This window comes from Pipra filicauda, unplaced genomic scaffold (genome assembly GCF_003945595.2).
Source record: "Pipra filicauda isolate LSUMZ 115617 unplaced genomic scaffold, ASM394559v2 scaffold24_size8852520_pilon, whole genome shotgun sequence".
Lineage (NCBI taxonomy): Eukaryota > Metazoa > Chordata > Aves > Passeriformes > Pipridae > Pipra > Pipra filicauda.
This window is the reverse complement of record NW_024104365.1, coordinates 7,622,329-7,643,728: the sequence shown is the minus strand read 5'-3', so window position 1 is coordinate 7,643,728 and position 21,400 is coordinate 7,622,329. Positions and strand designations below refer to the sequence as shown.

At 35.7% G+C, this 21,400-nt stretch overlaps 1 protein-coding gene across 30 annotated transcripts in view; it reads right to left on the bottom strand.

The window, feature by feature from the left end:
- Positions 1-21,400, bottom strand: part of PTPRD (protein tyrosine phosphatase receptor type D) — a 313,470-nt gene that overhangs the window by 42,738 nt on the left and 249,332 nt on the right. For all 30 annotated transcript variants that reach the window (XM_039381989.1, XM_039381990.1, XM_039381992.1 and 27 more), the window contains 2 exons: positions 17,372-17,495; positions 5,024-5,199 (listed from right to left, as the gene is read on the bottom strand). In XM_039381989.1, coding sequence (XP_039237923.1) covers positions 5,024-5,199; positions 17,372-17,495 — 300 coding nt within the window. The remainder of the gene's footprint in view (positions 1-5,023; positions 5,200-17,371; positions 17,496-21,400) is intronic.

The window sequence follows — 21,400 nt, the reverse complement described above, 5'->3', positions numbered from 1 at the left end:
AATGCATATTTTTTTTCAGTTGCTACAAGGCATAGATAAAATTTCTGTTTTCCTATGTTTAAATATATATTTCACAACTTTTTTTAAAAACCAGCAGATTTTTACACACCTGTGCTGCCCAATATGAGACGCCAGTAACATTTTTCTGCACAAATCAATTACACTTTGTCTAAATACAGTAGAATACAGGTGCACTTGGGAGCATGTTGATATATTCTGTAATGCATTGTTAAGTACATCTGTTGATGACTTTTCTACTCGCATCAGTGAAGATGTCTTATTGGCACTTATTTTCAACGCAGCATTTTGACAAATAATAGCTTCAGTATTACCCATCAAAACATACTTAGGAAGAAAGATCTGAAATTTGCTGCTAAAACTCTGCACAAATGCAAAACTACCTTCATCACAATCACATAAAACTCTACTGCATAGACTGTATGTGTCTGAAAGATCTACATGCATTTCACAGAGACAAGAAACCCACATTCTTAGTTTTCTTTGCTTATTACTTACTGTTGTGTCTGTACTATTGCTTTTTCTTAATTAGCTATTAAGTCAGATACAGTAGATATCAGTTGATATCCGCCAACAACAAATGGATTCATGAAAAATGTTAGCCAGTTGTGCATTTGAAGTAGAAGAATTCAGGTTTCTTTCCACACCTGCCTTTAAGCTGCCCTTGTCTGTATCAAGACTTAGAAATCTTTAGTGGCCAGAAGTTTGTTTCAAAGCTATTAGCAAGGTACAATACACTTTCCACCATACTTATGCAACTTGTTGAGGGTTTTGTACTAGTTGTTGGAGTTTTGCACTAGTTGAATCCGAATAAAGCTTTCCTGATTTAACTTATTATACACCCTTAAAAAAATCCAACCAAACCCACTAAAACAAAGCAAATCTTTATTTTACTCCATTTTCAAGACATGCATCTGCTTGACATTTCTACTGTCACCCAATCTCCATTTTTCTTACACATGAATCGTCTCTAAATCTTTAAAAAGTTAGTTGAAATACTTAGAGTGTTCTGACTGGGGAGACTCAGACGTGTTGCTTGACGCTTGGAATAACAGAAGTTCCTATTTAGCTATTCAGCAACAGCAGATGAAGTCCATCTGCTTTTTCTGATTACAGTGCCAACTCTCCTGACTTCCTCAGGTATCAGGGACCAGTTGAGAGGAGCTGATATAGAAAATACTGTAATGAGGTTAAAGAGAGAGTTAATTTTTTTCTGTCAGTTCCTAGACAACATAGCAAGTGTATTCAAAATAAGGAATTATAAAGAAAAGAAGGCAAGGATTGAATTCACTTTCAAGTGGACAATCTACAACAGTATCCTACCCTGAAAAATGAGAAAAGACTAAATGTTTCCTGTTAGAGGCAATATTATCTTTTGTTATAAAGAGAGATTCTTCATCTGATCACTCGTATAATTCACTAAAGTACACGAGTCCTTAAAACATTCAATTAAGAGGATCTAAAAAAATCTAAGCTGCACTGCTGGGGGCAGAGGGAAAGAAAGAGAAGTGGGGAAGAGAGCACATTAAAGCTTTACATGCTTTACATATTTCCTTAGTGTAACACACAACTGCTTTTCCTAATATCTTGCAACCTTCGATATTGTTCTTTTATTTCACTAAGATTAAACTCGTATATGTGACAAATATGCTACCAACCCTGTTCCATGTACTGCCAGCATGTATAGTACTTTACGATAAAAATTATATTCATGGTAGATGAATTATGGGACTGACTTTCTCTCTCTAGTCTGGTTTAGGTCAAGTGAAATTCAGGTGATGACATTTAATATGAAACCAACTAAGTGTGAAAGGTTATAAGTGAAAGATCTTCTCTTTTCCTGCAGCTTTCTTATAGGCAAACAAATGAATAATGAATTCGCTGTAACATCTTCATTTGATCTACTCAGCTGTAAAATATGAACATTCTCAAAGCTGAAGTAACTCAGACACTTAAGACATGCTAATGAACCAAATTCATTTCTGCAGATGCAATTAAAATCCTCATCGTTATCTATGCAGTCCAGGTTAAAAAGGCTGATACCAGGCTGCAAATGAAAAAAAGCTAGCTAAACAGAAATGACGACATGGAGATGGAAAGCTGAAAGTCTCAGAGAGAAACAATCTTGCCTTGCAGCAGGAATAATGATCAGGCTGCCAAGACACAAAAGAAATCAAAATGGAATCAAAGGAAAAAGAGAAACAAAATTAGCAAAGATCTTAATCTCTAATAATATGTAACAGTGTCTATATTTCATGTTTGAAATCTCACTTGGTTTTCTGCTATAACAATATGCTACATAAAAATGATAGCACAAGAAAAAATAACAAAGAAATGTTTTCATCCTATTCTTTTCCAACACATGGATTCCCACTGCCTCTTCACCATCAATACTGTTAATTATATGTAGTTACTGTATTAGGAGAAGAGGTAACTGGTATTCACAGAGCTGCAGAATCTGAGATTGGAGCTGACTTATGTACTGAATAGCTGTAGCAGCAAACTCAACCTATGAACACCAAATGAGCTAAATTATGCACAAAAAATACGCAAATATAAGCATTGAATACACAAGCAATCCACTGACTAGATTGTCTGGTTTCTTACTCCACTTACGGAATGTATTGCTTCTGAATGCTAAGCAGTTCTGGAGGTGATTACTATTCTGATCAGTGTTTTTTTAGGGTGCAGTCAGCAAAGGCTAGAGTTAGCTTAAAACTCTGCTAGGCAATTATTGGAGAGAATGCCAAGAATTTCATTTAGTTACATTAAAACATCTTTCTAGACAGTGGCTGTCTGTGGCCTGCAGTACTAAGATAAACTCACAAGTACTTAAGTATACCATCTGCAATGGGCTGTTTATTAGGATCAGATTTTTTTCTTCACACTGATGTTATTTAGCAGCAACTTTAAAGACGCAATTAGTGAAGAAATGGGCAAAATTTCATTTGTTCAGTTCCAAACAACAGACAGTTCCCAGACTAGACAAGACCCGCATACTCAAGATAAAATTAAAAATTCTGTTAAAATTACCCTCTGCTATGTACTAATTGCCATCAAGTATGTACAGGTAGTGGTGTTAATGTAGGTTGAAGTTATATGTGGAAAGTGATTCTATAATTAGAATGCTATCCATTGCTTGAACTGCAAAAACCCTACTCTATTTTTAGAAGTGATGGAAAGGGTAAAAGAATAAATATATATATGCTTTGATAACCCTCCAGAAAAGAATGACTGCTGTCAAGAGGTTCAAGTTATGTAATCATTGCAATTAAATGTATCCATACATATGCAAAAGACATCAATGCCAATACAATACAGCATTAGGCTTTATGGTGCACTCTGCCCTGTTCCAAGCTTACACTCGCAAAAACATTTTCATTTTGAAATATAGCTCATCCATGAATTACTGAAATACCAACTATTATCCAGTTACCTCCATAAGATACTTCTTAGTGATTTAAAACCTTTCTGGATGATAAATCTCCTCTCCTCCTCCTTAATCTCTTTCTCTCTTTCTGAACTGTTCTGGATCATCTGTATTTATGGAATTTTTTAACATGTTGCACAGCGCCTTAGATACGTTAGCTTTTTGTGCCTTCCACCAGAAAGCAGCCTGCTTTCCACTTGCAGCTCCCTGTGCCTTCACACAAGCTTCTAGGACAGTGTACCTTAGAATGCCTATAGCTGCATTTTTCCTGTGACATTCTTGTTTGTTATGCATCTCCTGAACTTCTAAACCCTGGTACTGCTGTTGCGGCAGGTTCCCAAGAGAACTGATTACCACTGAAGTTAGAATCACACCTTCTTTCTCCCCCTTTCTGATTTCTACATTTGGCTGAAGCTTCTGATTTACACTTTAGGACTCATTAACGTTTGCAGAAAGATCAGCAGTGAACCGGCTGTGTGGCACTTTCCCTGTTTAATGTCCTACAATGGTGACAGTATCATGAGTAGGAATAACCCATGAGTACATCTTGATAAAAAATGCAGTTACTGCAGAAAAAGTAGGATGGGGGAACCTCCTGCTCTACTAGAAAGAGTGCCGAGGGCTGAATACCAGTTTCATTTCCTGATTGGCTGCTAAGGAGGGTTTTTTCCTTTTCTTTTTCTCACCACTTTTCTCTTCTGCTTCTCTTATTTTTTTTTCCATACAGCCCCTCCTCTCCAATAACATCCACTATTAGAACTGATGATTGCCACCAAATATGGACCCACTAGTATATCTTCATGCAACATGCAGTGCTCTGTTACTACTCTTTCCATCACTTTCCTTATCATAAAACAAACAAACAAAAAACAAAACCCAAACTATTTTTTATTTCCCTTTATCAATAGCACATATTTTTTATAACACTTCTAATAATATTTGAATGTGGTTCTATTAGAACAGTATCCTTATGTTTCAGTGCTTTACTTTCCTGATTTTACTTTGATCTGCAAAATTGAATTTGAAATACCACAGATAATTTTGTATTCTATTACTGCATATGCTGTTGTAGTTTTCCTAGCAACCAGCATGCGTTAAAATAAATTCTTATGTTTCTTAAGCAAATCCAAATCCTCACCGATCTTAGATAATGCTGAAATTACTATGCCATATAAAACTGAACACTGAATGCTGTTGACATACATTACCTCCCTCATAACAGGATGATACAATCATTCTTGTTACTATAAATGAAGTAACACTTTTGGTCACTTCCTAACATTTCCAGTATGATTAAAACAGAAAGGGATTCAAAATCACTATAGATCAAGAAATTTCAATTTTTCCAGACTATAAAAAATTAGAGACATGACCTCACAGTTTCACAGCGGAACTAAGATTTCTTATATAAGTGATTTTCAGAGTATAGACACTTTTAACTGTGGGTAACTGGAAAAAAAAAAACAGTTCTTATGCATATAAAGAAGGCAGGCAAACATATATGAAAGGAACAAAAATCTTACGTTAGTGATAATTCAGGTACAATATTATTATCCTTTCATATGCTTTCCTTACCCTGGACCTCTCCTCTAGTTTTGTCATCATGACGACAGTTGCACCTCGTTGTTCCCACATCATTCTCCAGAAGTCACCAAAGGTTTCTGGCAATGCCCCTTGTGTGGCTATATAAGCATTCTGCTTCCTGTATCCATCTATGTAGTTGGCATTGATATAGTCACTGCCTGGTATGCCTGGAAAGAGAGGAGAGTGAAAATACAAGGCAGCATTTCTGTGATGCCCTATGGTACAAGGGCTAAAAAATCCTGTGACGCAGCTGGATCAATGAATCTTAGCTTGCTGCATGCCAAGTAGCACATGGGTACTTGTAAGTGAGTGTATGCCATTTGTGGTGCTGAGAAGCATGATATTCTCTCTGGGTACAACTATTCTTTTGAAACAAAAGACTCTGACAAGAAATACAAAAGAAGCCCCAAAATCTGTACCAGGTGGAGAGACCTGGAGGTTGAGATAGCAGCATGTAAAAGGTGGTCTGAAACTGCCTGCAGACACCCACCAGTATGGCAGTCACTGCCTAGAACAGATGGGGAAGACTCTCCCTCAGACATCCTGAGCAGGCTCTTTAAACCCTCCTGTTCAGCTCATTGCATTTCTTCTATATACAGAAAAAAATTAATGTTGTCAGACTATTAATATCACTGCTACATTCATTTTTTCCCCATTAAATGGGAAGATAATTATGAGCTTTATTTTAACAAAACACATTATGTAATTCATGTTTAAGAAAGAGTGAAATCTGCTATACCGTATATGCATGATATAAAGATCTCTTCAAAATTGAGTAAGATTTAAATGCATGAAAAGCAGGTGGAATTCAAGACCTGTGTCCATACTGGATCTACGTCAATTGCTCAAGGCTCAGGTATTCTGGACAAGACTTGCAGAGGGACTTGTGTCTACCAGACCCCATGCGAAGCAGACAAGTTCTTATCTGCAACCTATTTAACTCAGGGTGTGCAGTACCATGCCTGTACTGAGAGCTGGAACGTGCTGCCTGCCAAGGTCAAGTAGGTGTATTGGCTGTAGTGAAGATCACCACTAGTCTGCACTAATAAGGCAACTATGCTAATGGAAATGGACAAATATGGACTTAAATTCTTAGTCCACTGCTGAATTCAGAAGTGCAGTGTCCAGCTTTTAACTCACACTATGTGCGTGTTGGCAGATAAAGCATGGAAGGCATCCGTTTTTATGTCACTGCTGTTTTTTTAACTGACGACTTGAGGAAGAAAAGTTACTCATTTGAGATCTCAGTGCAGGTTGGATGGCAAAGCAGTGTTATGACAGTGTTGGAACTCAAAAGTGCTCCCCAGAAGAGTTAGCTGAAATACAGATCTGTGCACCATAATAAAATAATACAAGAAGGTTTGTTAAAGTAATTGACAGAATCTACTTATTTGAGTAGAAATGAATGATTTATGTATACACCATCAATCTGCTATCCACAAATCTACAACCCCAGGATATGGTGCAGGTTTTCAAAAGAGAGTAAAGGTAGTGATATCAGCTTTCTGAATTATTCTAAAGCTATAACTTTTCACTCCACACAGCAATAAAGTTGAGTATGCTATGAAATATCATTTATTATCACAGATGTTTAAATAAATGTTTCCCAAGCTTTTTGTCAGAAACTGAATCTTCAAGTCTATCCTGATGCATTATCTTCTGTTGGTGATCCTAAACCAGGAATTATTGGAGCTGCATACTCCTGTCTTTCCTGAGAAGCAGTGACAATGGTAAACACATTTTGGAAAATAATTTGAATTTGAATGGAAAGTAGAGGTACCTCTTTAACTCTTTGATAGTTTTGTTGTTTTTCGCTTCAGTTTAAAGAGTTTCTGCACGTACTTTGAGTAAACTTAGTGTTTGATTCCACTACTCACTTAGCAATGAACAAACTCATTGACTAAATGTGACACTAAGTAAATTCCAATATAATCTGGGAATTATTCAGATTATGGCTTAATCCACCTGTAGCCTAACACATAATTTTGCCTTCATGCCCAAAAAAGTTTCATATATATTCTTGTTTCATTTATCATTTATTTATTATTTATCATATTTAAGCTTATATTTTAATTTGATTTTATTTTCAGTACACAATTAAAAGAGAAATCTGACAAAGTACTTCAGCAATGGAAAGATTTCATAACTTCAGGGGTGTAAGAGGGGCAGAACATAGCAGTCCTCAGGCAAGATGCAGGAATGGATGCAGGAAGACTGGTTGACTCTGATTCGAGTAGATTGAAAATCTCTTTGGAGAGAAAAATAAAACAAAACAGAAAAAAACTTTTAAACCTGCATAGTCTATATCTGAAAAACATGCCTTCCCTCCATGAAAGGCAGAAATTGGAGCTCAAAAGCATCAGTCTTGTAGACTTGAAGTTGTTTTAGATGAAACTTCTTACTGCAGATATTGGAACTAATGACTTAGAAAATACAATTGCTAGGCACAATACTGTGTTGTCTTCCTTTATCAAGATAATAAAATATTTTTTCACAAAACAGATAAAAAAAAATGAAGTCAACAAGAGAAATCTACACCAACAGGGTGTTATTACCAAAAGAACTGATAAAGCTGGTAAGAAATGTTTTCTGCATAAATTAGAATTATATTATGATGCCTGGTATCATACTTTGAAGCACATGTTATAAATAAAAGCCTGAGGAAAAAATGAAAAACAACACTTTGTAAAGTGGTTAAATGATCTTCTGGGAAAGCTGTCCTCTGGAACTGATACTGCACAAACTCAGCGTGAAAATTAAGCATGATAAGTATTGCAAACTGTTCAGTAAAGAATAATCCTTACAAATCTTAGCAGCCACTCCTGGTACCTGATGTAAAAAAAAATCCAGAATATCTAAAATTGTAAATACTCTTTCTATTTACTATCTTGTATTAAATTTATTGAAAAATCATATTACAATAAATGACTTCTAAATTAAATAAATACTAATTCTTTAAACTACAATGAGGAGAAGCTTCCAGATTATACTTTTCTTGATTACAGATTCAAGTGAGAAAGAATTAAGGTTAACAACTACAGATAATCGCAAAGAGGATTTCTTCCCATCTACATTGAAGTGGAAATTTTCACTCTGTTTTTCCACTTGACTTTTATAAAGAGGACAAAAAAATCCTGTATGTCCTTTAGCCAGATAAGTTATTTTACACAAGTCAGCTTCGTGGCACATGACGAAGATATAGCTAGGACATGGAAGTCCATTTACCACAGGCCCTGAGCAACTGTTAGTGACTTAACTAATGCAGTTTTGGAAAGAAAACCTAGTTGCTATTCCAACACTTGCTTTGAGAGAAGATTTTCACCAAGGGTTTATCTCTAGCAGAATACAGTACTCAGTAGGGTTGTATCTCTGCTGAGATCAAGAGAACAATAGGATTCACAATGCTCAGCTCCATTGTCTCTCTCACACACAGTATCCACTAGGTATGTTCTTTATTCTCCATCCTTTCTCATAGTCCCTTCAAGTATCATACACATTTCTCAGTCTCTTTTCATCACTATTATCATGCATGACCTCAGTTTCACATCCTGTTCCAAAATCCTTTTGTATTCCGTAATACCATTTCCTCACTCTCACTTTCTATCTCGCACTTTGCCACATGACTTTTTGCTTCATCAGCTATGTCCCCAGTATGCATAAACTTAAAGCCCTCTAGGGAAGATGCCTTGTCATAAGAGGACTAATGAATTGTGTGCAGTTTAAAAATAACAAATACAAAACCTCAGTATCTGTAAGCATCTACACTGACCAAGCATTAAAAATTATCAAAGGTAAATAAATTTAAATATTAAAATGTCACGTTCTGCAGTGATTTTTCTGGCCATAACCTCCTTCTGAGCTGAGAAAACTGAACAATTCTCTATCAAGTTTAACAGTGCAAAAACAATCAAATGACAACAAATTTGACTGCAGTACAATGAAATCCTACAAACCATTGTTAGCTGCCATAGCTTGAAGGCAGCATACCCACAAGCACAGCAGCAATTGCCATCATTACTTAAATTCAGGTTTCATAGTTAAGAAAGGTCAGTTGTTCTGTAAAAACATAGGTCAAGAAGGGGACAAAGCAACCAAATTCTGCCTTCAGTAATATTTATATGAACCTTACCTAAGTAATTGGCATCAGGGGGGTTTACTGTAGATTTCAGATGGCATACCTGAAGTAAAAATTTAGGATAATCCTGACTTTTACAAGTTTCTTGAAAGCAGAGACACAGTTCTGCACAAGAAGTCAGCTAAAGATCAAGCTTCTGAACCATAATTCTACCATAACTATTTTCTAGTAGCCTTTTCAACTATGGTGATGAATGACCAGAGTCTGAAATCTCCTTATTTAGCAAAACTAGAATCAAGCAGAATGGTGGAAGAATCAGATGAGCAGTTGAGCACAAAATCTCAAGAGAAAAAAGCAGTTTTCAAATATCTCAAGAGAAAAAAGCAGTTCAGATTTTACAGAGTAAGAGTGAAAGATCAATGAAACAAAATTATTTATTCAATGCCAGAGAGTGCAAAATATTAAAAACCCTTGAATTGTATTGCTCCCCATTTATGCTGAGAACTCATGAGCTGAGATGACAGTGCATCTTACTGTAACATAGGCTCATATCCACAAGGCTAATAATGTAGACCTCAGGAATGATTCACTTGATTTCCTGAAGACAGTTATAATCTTAAATAACTTTAATTAGACTTCACGTTTTATTCACAAAGTAAAATCAAATAATGAAATTATTTTAAGCCTTTACAAAGACTCAGTACTGAACTACGTTTCTATTTAAAACAAATTATATAAACTTTTGTGTGTGCGCCGCTTCCCTAGGACATGTGCTGTTAGTCATAAATAGTGTGAAGTAATAGGATTAGATTCTGTCATGCATCTTTCAACATAAACAAGTTAGAAAAATACAATGATAAACCCAAAATGCTTGATGAAGTTGTACTATTGGTTTAAATCACTGATTGGTGCTTTGAACAATGTCAGAGCAAAATTCTGTGTCACAGAATCACAGAATACTCTGAATTGGAAGGGATTCATAAGCACCATCAAGTCCAACTCCCGGCCCTGCACAGGATCATCCTCAAGGGTCAAACCATGTACCTGAGAGCACTGTCCAAATGCTTCTTGAATTCAGACACACCTGGTGCTGTGACCACTTCCCTGGGGAGCCTGTTCCAGTGGCCAGTCACCCTCTGGATGAAGAATCTTTTTCTAATATTTGACCTAAAACTTCCCTGTGGCCTGACAAAGCTTGAGGGGCTAGCTGTGCACATGTGAACAAAGTGCAAAATGCCTAGTTGACATAAGAAGCGTGCAACAGGTTAACTATAAACAGATTGGGCCCCTTTGCTCTCCTCTCTTTTTCCTCTTTCTCTTTTGTCTTCTTTGTCTCACGACCCCAGCTCTGGAACATTCATGCTGTAGGACCAACACAGGATATAAGGACTGGTGATATTCTTCTTTCTCTCTCTCCCTTGCTTTGCCTGGTCAAAGCATGGCTATCATATTCTATTCCATACTCCGTACTGAACTTTACTGTGGGAGTGGGGAGATTGTAGAGGTCTGTTGTGCAACTTGTTAATCAGCGCCCTTTGAGTAATGTTGTTGTGGCTTTTAAGCCAGCACCTTTGAGATGTTTATTTGAGGAGCTGAGAACTTATTTAAGTGTACTGTACAAAATTAAGGGTTTCTTAGCCACCACTCTTGTGGAAGTGTATTGTAAGAATGTAAAGGCTTGTAAGCCAACACCTTTTGAGTCTAAATAATGGACTGGTTGCTGGAGTTATGGTAAACGTACAATAAAAGCACAGGAGTTCCTTGACATGAGGTCCAGTGCCTTTATTCAACCTGATGAGAATTTACAGTAAAAAACATGCCCCTGGATGGTGGGTCGTGACACCTTCGACCGGCTGGCGATGCTTTGCCTGATGTCCCCCAGGACACAGTTGGCCCTCCTGGCTGCCAGGGCACTGCTGACTCAGATTCAACTTGTCATTGACCAGGACACCCAGGTCCCTTTCCGCAGTGCTGCTCTCCAGTATGTATGTATGTCAGGGGTTGCCCCATCCCACCTATAGAATCAACCTCTTTCCCTTGTTAAGCTTCATACAGTTGGTGATTGGCCAGTCCTCTAATTCATTGAGGTTTCTCTGCAAGGCCTCCTTGCCTTCGAGGGAGTGAACAGCTCCTCTCAACTTTGTATCATCTGCAAATTTGCTTAGTATCCCTTTGAGTCCTGCCTCCAAGTTGTTAATGAAGATGTTGAAGAGAACTGGGCCGAGGACGGAGCCCCTTGAAATCCCACTAGTGACAGGTCACCAGCTTGACGTTACCCCATTCATTTGCACCCAACCTCTGAGCCAGCTGCTCACCCACCACCACATGATGTGTTTATCATGAGAGAAAGTATTAAAAGCTATGCTGAAATACAAAAAATTACATCAACTGGCATCCCTTGATCAACTTGATTAATGAACTAAGACAGCTACTAGGTGCCAGTAACAACTGTTAATGTGGGCGTTGTTGTAACATAAAATCTATATAGTTAAGGAAATCATCAAATTGAAATGGTGTAAGCTTGAATCTGTACTATAAGAACTCACTGAAATATCAAGCAGCACAAGACCAGTACAGGTTCTGAAGTAAAGAACAATTTTAAAATTAGGGCTTTTTATGAAGACTGAGGAAAATTCACTATATATCATCCTAACAAAGTAAGGTAAGAAGGAAAAAGAAACATCAGAAAAAGAAAACCTATAGATAGTTGGATTGTGAATGGACTGTTAGGACTAGGAGAGTCTGGTGAAAAGGAAAAGGATGAAAGATGTGCAGTCTCATAAGAGTAATGTTGAATCATACAGAATTATAGAAAGAAGGCAATATCAAAGAGGTGTAGTCAGAAGAAGCAGAATTAAGCGGGAAAAAGAAAGGGATTGTTTAGAGGACAGAAGAGGAGTATTTGAAAGGAAAAGCTGAGAAAAATCAAAAGAAGGGAAGTGTAGGGATGACAACTAAGAACTAAGAGCTGTAGAAGATCTGCAGGCAAGATGAGAAACTTGGAAGATGAGTAGCAGAAAGACAGCCAGGGAAACAGGAGAAGCTCTGTTAGGAGAAGGAAAGAAAGTTTGGATTTTTTTTTTTTTTTTTTTTTTTTTTTTTTTTTTTTTTTTTGTTTTTTTGTTGGTTGGTTTTGTTTTTTTTTTTTAAGTTGTGTAGTATTAAGAAGTACAGAATGAAAATAAACAGAACAGTGCAGTCCTGTGCAGTTCTGTGCAGTTCCTCAGAGACACAGATAACAGCACTGCACCAGGATACTATACACTATACATCCAGAGAGCAGTAGGTTGCACAATACTTCAAACCAGATATCAAAATCTAACATGACATCATCATACTGTGATTAATTTACAGCTGTCTGAATATGGATTTAGTGATTCTTCAACTCTTTAAGACCAAGTAACAAAGAAGTTAATAATCAAAGTAGTTTTGTTTTGAATGGAAATATTTAATTATACTCTAAATGATGCACTAAAAGGGCTGTTGAATGCCTCTACTAAAACAAAATTAAATGATTTCTTGATATCAAAATGGTTTGGTATTTCCTTCAAAACCTAGTTACAATATGAGCGTGCACAGTAAACAAGTACTAAATCTCTATTACCCATTCAAGAACAAAGCCACTGGATGTTTTCCCAAAGCTTTCTCCAATGTCCAAAGAATAGCAACAAGGCTGGTGAAGGGACTAAAACACAAGTCCTATGAGGAGAGGCTGAGGGAGCTGGGGTTGTTCAGCCTGGAGAGGAGGAGGCTCAGGGGAGACCTCATCACTCTCTACATCTCCCTTAAAGGAAGTTGTAGCCAGGTGGGGGTTGGTCTCTTCTCTCAGGCATCTATCAGTAAGACAAGAGGGCATGGTCTTAAGCTCTGCCATGGGAAGTTTAGGTTGCATATTAGAAAGAACTTCTTTACAGAGAGGGTAATCAGGCATTGGAATGGGCTGCCCAGGGAGGTGGTGGATTCTCTGTCCCTGGAGGTTTTAAAGCTGAGACTGGATGTGGCACTCAGTGCCATGGTCTTGTAACCATGGCGGTGCTGGATCAAGGGTTGGCCTTTATGATGTCAGACGTCTTTTCCAACCTGGTTGATTCTATGATTCTATGGCCATGCATACAAGAAAAATTGTTCTGAGCTGATTTCAAGGGTATCAAGGAGGGCAGCATTTTTGTTGTTAAGACAGACACCATGAAGTCTACTCTGTGAAATCTTATACACCAAGAAATCTACTTCACTGATCTTTCTGTACACTGTTACTCATCACTGAAGTACTTTTCATGTTTTTAAGGCACTCCAGGCTTGGAGGGTCCATTCACTTGTAGGGTGAATGGACATACAATTACTTTATGTGTATATATTGTTAGCAGAAGGCAACTCAAATGCAACGTGAGAGCACAAATAATTTGTATAGTTCATGACTCTTCAGTAGTTATTCAAGAATTTATATTGACCAAAACAATTTCTAAACTCAAAGATGATGGCCTGCATACTCAAAACTGATTTACTGGCAATTGGCCATCAGACAAATAAGAGTATTAGCACCTTCTTGCTTTTTCTTTCTTGACGATTTGTATACGGTCAGACTTCTAGTGTTAGCAGCATTTTAAAGTCACTAAATTTCCCATCAAACAAAAATTACAATGCTAAAATATGATAGATATTTTATTTTTTTTTTTTAATTACTGGTATTATGCAAAGACGTCACATGTAGCAGATTTTTAGTCTTGGACGTCTCCTAAAAGAATTGGAAAGACTTTTTAAAATGCATAATGTTTAACCATTTCCCCCCCCCCCCATTTTTATTTACTTCTTAGAGGTTTAAGGTCACAAACCTAGTTAACTTGATCTCTTTTAATCAGTAAATTCTCCCTTACATCCACCTAGATGCATATAATAAACTTTACTACATTATAATATCCTGTCATTATACTTTAAAATTTTAAATGTCCACCTCAGACACATCCAAAGACAGCACAATATGAGCAATTTCAAGAATATGGGATCAAAATTTTGAGAAGTACAGTTTTCTTTCAAGAGGAAAATCAATTTACCACATCAAACCTGAGATTTCCCTCCTAAGGGACATCTCTATGTAACAAAATTTAAACAGTTGTGAGAAAAGTATTCCTGCAAGTGAGCAATGATGTGTGGAACTTCATGCCATATGTAATTAGAGAGATCAAGAACTTAAGTGGGGATTCAAAACCAGGTTTGGACATGTGTAACAGGAGTTATGAAAGATACCAAAATCAACCCTTTGAAAGTGTTACTAAGCCTTGTATTTCAGAGCTAATGCAATTTTTAACAACTTATTATCAATAGTTGGAAAGTAATTTTAAGTCTCTGCTAATTGCTTCTTAAGACCTTCTCGGAATCACTTTTATTGGCTACAGAGTTGGGAAACTGTATAAAACTGGCCTCATGTCCCATTCTAAAGTAACAACCACAATATTCCTTGTTTGTGCAACGTCATCAAGAGCAAAATGACCATCGGTGTAAGATTACAGTTTGGCAGATGCTTAGTTTCTTGTTCACATAAATTTGCTCTTAAACAGTGACCAAGTGTCTAAATGTAGAATGGAGCTCTTCATCTTAGAAAGAGCACAGTTATTATGCAAACCTCACTAATATGAGTCTTCTTTTGGCCACCAAAGAAATGTAGATGAGGCCTATATGTAAAATCTAACTAAATATTCTCCTATAATTGTAACAAAATATAATGTAGTCCCAATTTAGGTCCTTATTAAGTTGAATAGTAACATAGGTAAAGAAGAATATATTTTTAAAATAATTGATTTCCCTGGTAGCATGAAAACAAACACAACTATCAACTAAATAAGGTGCTGGGCAGACTGTATATTTTCATTATTTGGAATATTTACTTAAAGATTGAAAGAGAATTACTTATTACTAAATGCTAAGACCAATGTATTAAAATTATGAAGGTACACACACAAAATTTCAGCTACACAATCATGTAAAGTCCCAGGGGTAAAAAAACTTTAAGAGGATAATTATATAGTAAATCATTTCTGTTTTCAAGACCAATCCAATTATCATTACATAAAAAGGCAGTTAATACTTCAGCTATGTTGCTTTTTTGACCACAGCCTAAAGACTGAGAAAATAATTAAACCATGCAAATCACCAAATCGGCCAAAATCTCATTTGTGATTTTATATCTAACACTGATATTTCAAAAGGCTATAACATTTTTCTTTGTTTAGGGTCAATGACTATTAAAGGAATAGAAACTTTAACCTCATCATGATATTTCTTATTTAAAAAAGGGACTCAAACATTACAGTTCGACTATATTTTGTCATTGCTCCATAAAATACTCCTTCCCAGGTGCAATGTGTTTTTTTCTATGTTTTTACTATCTCTTATTTAAAAACATAGTGTAATGTACTGTAGAATTTGATAATTTTAATTACTTAGATTAACATTTTCTGTTTTACCTCTTAAATTTTCTTCCCGCTTTCTGAATATGTTAATTTTTCATGGGTCATTTATATAAAGGGAAAAAGAGTAGAACTTTTTAAGCCCAGATGTCTAATAGATAAATTAACAAATAAATTTCTTTGCATTTCATTTTTTTCCTTCCCTTCTGTCCCCCTTTTACACAACTCTTTTTTCAAACAAAATCCTGTGAAAGACTTGAGTCTTCTTTCTGTCAGTTAGACATATTTCTCAGTTAAGCACTTTGTTCCAAAGAACTTTACATAACACTTCAGAAAGGCTGTCCAAGTGCTGTTCCTGGTCTATCTGGATCATGTACTTAGCCCTCTTGTCTGAACCAGTAAGATATAAGAGGATATATTTACTGAATTACATCACATATACTACTAATTAAAATACCCTCTTTTCAGTGTTGAGACAGGCAGTTTTACCAGGTAGTGCAGCTTTCTATACAGCTATATTCTTCTACAAGGCAATATGAAAAATTTAAGTGACATTGGAGAAAAATCTTGTCAGAACTGCTATATGAGCCTCAGAGGTGGAACAAACATAAGAAGATTATCATATGGAAATTCTTCAAGGCAATCATTTAAATTCGCTAATACATTTGAGAAGCTCTTATCTGTGTTATCAAAGCCCATGGTATGCAGCTGCAATAAATGAGGGAAGATCTAAACTTCAATCAGTGGGATTGCCTTTTTCTTCACCAAGCAGCTAATATTAAAATGGATTACACCTATAAATCCAGCGTCTTCAGGTCGGAAGCAGCCAAAGATAAGAAGCTGTTTAGAACTGTAAATTAAAACACCTTGCAGTTTAACTTACAGCATGTTTTGAATGAAATAATTATGACCTTGAATACAGTTCCCTACATCATAAGTATCTCATGCAAGTTCTGTCCAAGTTAACTAAACGCGAATTTTATTTTCATTTAAATAATTTCACTTAAATATATAATTTATTATATTCCAGCCGTCATTAATATTTGACTGTCAAAAACATAGAATAAAGTAAAAATCTGCCTTCAACCCAGGAAGTAGATTAATGGTAAGGCAGAATTGGTAAAAAAAAAACAAAAAACCCTCTGAGTGAAAATTAGTGTTTCCTGATGCTTTACCTCTTGAGAAAAGAGGGACAATATCAAGGGCTGACCACCTCTAACAGTTTGTTTAAGTTAAAACTTTAAACTGTCCAAGTTTTTAGAAAGCTTTTTGACAAAGAAAGATAAAATGAAGAACTCTCACTATACCTCACTACCAATATTTAGTCAGTGAAATACTCAGGTTCCAACAATGTCTGCATGTGGGAATTCATTTAAACACTCCTGTTTAACATTCAGATTGTAAACAGAAAAAAAAAAAGTTTAAACAGAGTTCTTAAAATTCTCCCAGAGAACATAAAGTTGAATTGATTTTTTTCCCACATTGAGTTTTGACAACTAAAACTCAATGAGCAGATATGTTGATAATACATCAATCAACAAAACCCTCAATTCATGTATGTTCACTGCTGCTTTTGCTTTGTAGTGTTAGTATAAGTAAACAGCAATATTAATTTACTTTAGACAACACATTGGCATATACACAGGGACCTGATGCAATCAGTGTTATACATGAAACCCTGTACATTTTAGTGTAAATTCATAATATATTACTGACAATAAACATCAGAAAAGATTGTCATTATAGGAATTTACTGGAAGTACTTTAATTAGCACTTCTTTATATTACTATATCAGCATGTTGATTAGTAAGATTATACTAGATTTTAGGAGTTAATTACTTTAATTTTAAAGGCCTCCTTACCTTCTATGGCTGAGAGTAGAACACGAGAATGGTCGTAAGCAATTACGTTCGCATATCTATTCTTTGGTTTGTTTACTTCCAGGTTAGAGTGTTCCCATGTGAACTGCTGACCGGGATCAATAGACTTCAAAAGAGAAAGAGAAGAAAAGGAAAGGAAACTTTCAGCTAAAGACTACATAATTGTTCCATATATAATGACTACAAAGTAAACTCCCATACTTTACTCTGGAAATAATTTGCTTCTGAAAGAAAATTATTACTTCAGGACACATTGTAACATTTTCTCTTCAGAAAAGCAAGCTATCCATCTTTTTATCTTTTCACTCATTCTCATAAGTGAGGTGTTCTAGCATAACAGAGAATGAAAAAATGTCAGAAATCTCAGAAATACTGGGATGAAGGGGAACAAATATTTTTGCCTCTCCTTATTAGTAAGCGCACATGTTCAAAAATTTCAGTGTCCTGTTTACTAATAAACTCCAAACATTCCTGAATAAGTTTTCAGAAGAAAAATAATGTTTCTGTTCTTTCATTTTGATGCCAGGCCAACACATGATACCAGTGTTTCTCAAAAAACCAACTGCATATCATCCACAAACAACATGAAGCTTGTTTTTTTTATTTTCTTGAGTCATAAATAAGTAATCAATTCAGGCATATTTGAAATTTTAATGATCTCTTATTCATAAACACAACTATATGTTTCTAGATTCACTGTTTATTTGCTGTTTCCTTCATATTCCAGGATGGAGTTACAGAAGCATGCCCCACACTCCTTCATCCTTTACCATGAGGGAAACTCTCCAGGCTCTACTACTTTTATCTCTATGGTTGAGGTATATATGCAGCTAAGTAAATACAAAACAGATAACAGATGGTACCTGCTGATGCATGCTATGGTAGAGGCTGTATGAAAGGTCGTCTCTAACTATGAAGTCATGAATAATCACCCGTTGTTTTACTTTCCCCTTCTGTAACCTTAATATTGTCTAATCCTGGTAAGAACTGGCAGCTCCCTAGGAGAGGCTGCTGTAAATTATAAAATCTGTGATGACACAGATAAACCTAGACGGGGCAGTTCACCAACACAATGTTCATTTTCTATGAGTAGACCAGCAACACGGTACAAGTCAGAAGATCCACTACAGCATCAAGCCATTGCTTTTTCTGACTCCTATCAGGGTTATAACAGCTGCAATTCCATTTCATGTTAATGGAAATGAAATATGACCTGTAATCTATTAGAGTAGGTATTACTTGACAATGAGCACATGCGAAATTAATTAATGTGATCTACTAGGACTTGTCCCTTAGATTAATAATTACTATTTGGCCAGTCAGAAAACTGTTTCATTCTCATGCCCATTTACTTATTTTACACAAATTATTTACATAACATTTAGAGAATGATTTTGCTTCTTTATTGAGATTATTAAAAGAAAAGAAAAATTGCCTGGCTGCCTCAGAGAGAGGTCTTATAATATCCCAGGGATTATGTTTAGGAAAACATGCACCTTATCCTAATAACCTAGACCCAATTAACTTTTATAACAGTTAGCACTACTTTTCCTGAGTTTTATTTTCATTACAGACCTCTGGAACCGGGCCTGGTTGAGTTTCCATGTATAACCTAGCTATGGAGAGCAGAGGAGTGTGATGGTGCAGGCTTACCCTTTGCATACTGCTTTACCTACAGTATCTGAGTCAGAGTGTTTGGAAGCTCCTCCTTCAAAAGGAAATGAAATGGGACTTTTTAGAGGAACAAGGAACAAATTTGCTTGGGAGTATGATGAAGGCCGTGAAAATTCTACATGTGGTTTGGATATGATTCATTTGACTTGTACTACTCTGTGCGCTACTAACCATTCAAGAGGCATTCTTAAATGCAGCTCTGAATGAATTTGATTTTTTAAACTTCTACACAATTTTTGCCCCCAAAATAATTTAAAAAAAAAACAAACAAGTTGTGTTCCCTATCTTAGAAATTTGTGTGACTATGCTTAATATATCTTAAAATGTCAATAGTATTAATATTATTCAGTTAGTATCTTTAGACTAGTTAGATGATTTACAAAACTGGGGATGACTTTTTTTTTAGCCCTATTGTATTTTGTTCATCTATAAAGGAACAACAAACTGTTCCCCAACTATTATTCTGCCACTTGCAAAGACAGACATCACTTCTGTGCTGTGCTTAAGTATAAACACAGCAACCTGATCCAACAGTAGGGCTTCCAACAGTAGGGCTTCACTCTTCTCCAACAGAAATATTACTTTTTCTGACTACAAGGTGAAATTCTTATTTATCAGTAAAGCAAGTGGTAGAATTTTAGTCTGTAAAGTTTTTATTTAATTTTCTTACAATTTATTTTCATCACAGTAATGTCTTCCCATCCTCTGAGAAGGATGGCTAGTAGAATTTTGAAACAGGCAAACACTGCTTAATTTAAGAACCTGAGTATTTTGTCTTTACTGCTAAGTGCTATTTATCTCATCTAAGGTATAGAGAAAGAATTTGAATTACATTTCCATCAGTGCTGGGAAGAGAAGTGTCATACACATATATAGCATACCCAAGACATGTAATATACCTCTTCATCAGCTGACTAGCATTTCACCTACATCATACGACTCGAAAAGTAATATAATTTACACAATTACTTCTCTCAGCACAAATCTCCGCTCTTTTCCTTTTTGAGTTAATGGACGTAAATAAGATAACTTGTGCAGAATATTTGCAGGTCAAGTTTTCAGAATTTTGGAAACTAATTAGTATGGATTCAGCTCAGAATTGTAGTAATATTTTAGAACATAAACATAGTCATTTCAAAATAAAAACAAGATGCTAACTATATATTAATGCATTATACTCTAAATATCTTTTAAAATAAAATTGACTATTTGACCAGGAATAATGCATATCTATAATATCTGTGACTACCTAGTCAGTATTTTTTGAGAGGTATATAGGCAAATGTGCTATCTAAATGACAGTGCACTGAATAAGGCACTGAATAAGTGCCCAGAATAAGGCACACTACTCTGCATTGTCCTAGACAGATAACTGAAAGAGACTATCTGTCTGATCTTTCAGGTTTTCACCTACATTCCCAAAATATTCTGGAAATTACTTCACTATATAAGATGCCACATGCACCTTCTCTTTACATTTGATGAGAAAATTAGAAAATAACAGAATACACTCCATGCTGCTAGTTTTGAGCCTGGACCGCAGTCCTCTGGCTTTACCTTATAAAACACAATGTACACAAAAAAAATATCTACTAGTAATTACAACTCCTTGAAAGCAGTAAGTTTAAGGTGCAGTTTTGCACAGACAAACAAAATTAGACAACTGCATTGATTATGGTCTAAGATTCTTATTCATTTTGAGAAACAGCTTCAGCTCTACATTATACCCATTTTTCATGTGAATTTATAGATTATTAAGAATATTTTACATTTAAAGCTTAGCTTCAACTGTTCCGTATTATTCTTCCCCTTTTCACTCCTTAATGTTTAAGCGATCTAAAACTACTGTTCAATATCAAGAAAAATCCCAAACCTACACTTTGTATGATGTATGGTCAGATGGTGTAATTCAATGATTAGTATTTAGGTCTACATGCAGACATAGTTAACATAAATTATCAAAAGCAGGCAACTTTAGGACTGAACTTTAGTATTGCCTGTTTTTCTCACCAATCTGAAGCACTCTGTGGCCTTACTATCCTCCCACAAAGCACCATTTTGTCAAAAGAAAGTTAATCTGTATTTCCTCAGACTTAATAGCCACACTGGAACAAAGAGTTGAGTAGTATTGGCAGACGCATTTCAGAAGTGTGAAAGACCAATAACTCATGAATAACAAGTCTGTACTAACAGTTTTAATGAGTGCTTTAATGGTTTAATGGATGGAACTTTAATAGGATTTCTAGTATTTTCATTCTGAAAGCTTGCCTTCAATAAAGCTGTCATTAACAAAGAACTGGATTTCTTCGTAGCATAACTGTGAAGTATGGTGCTTTG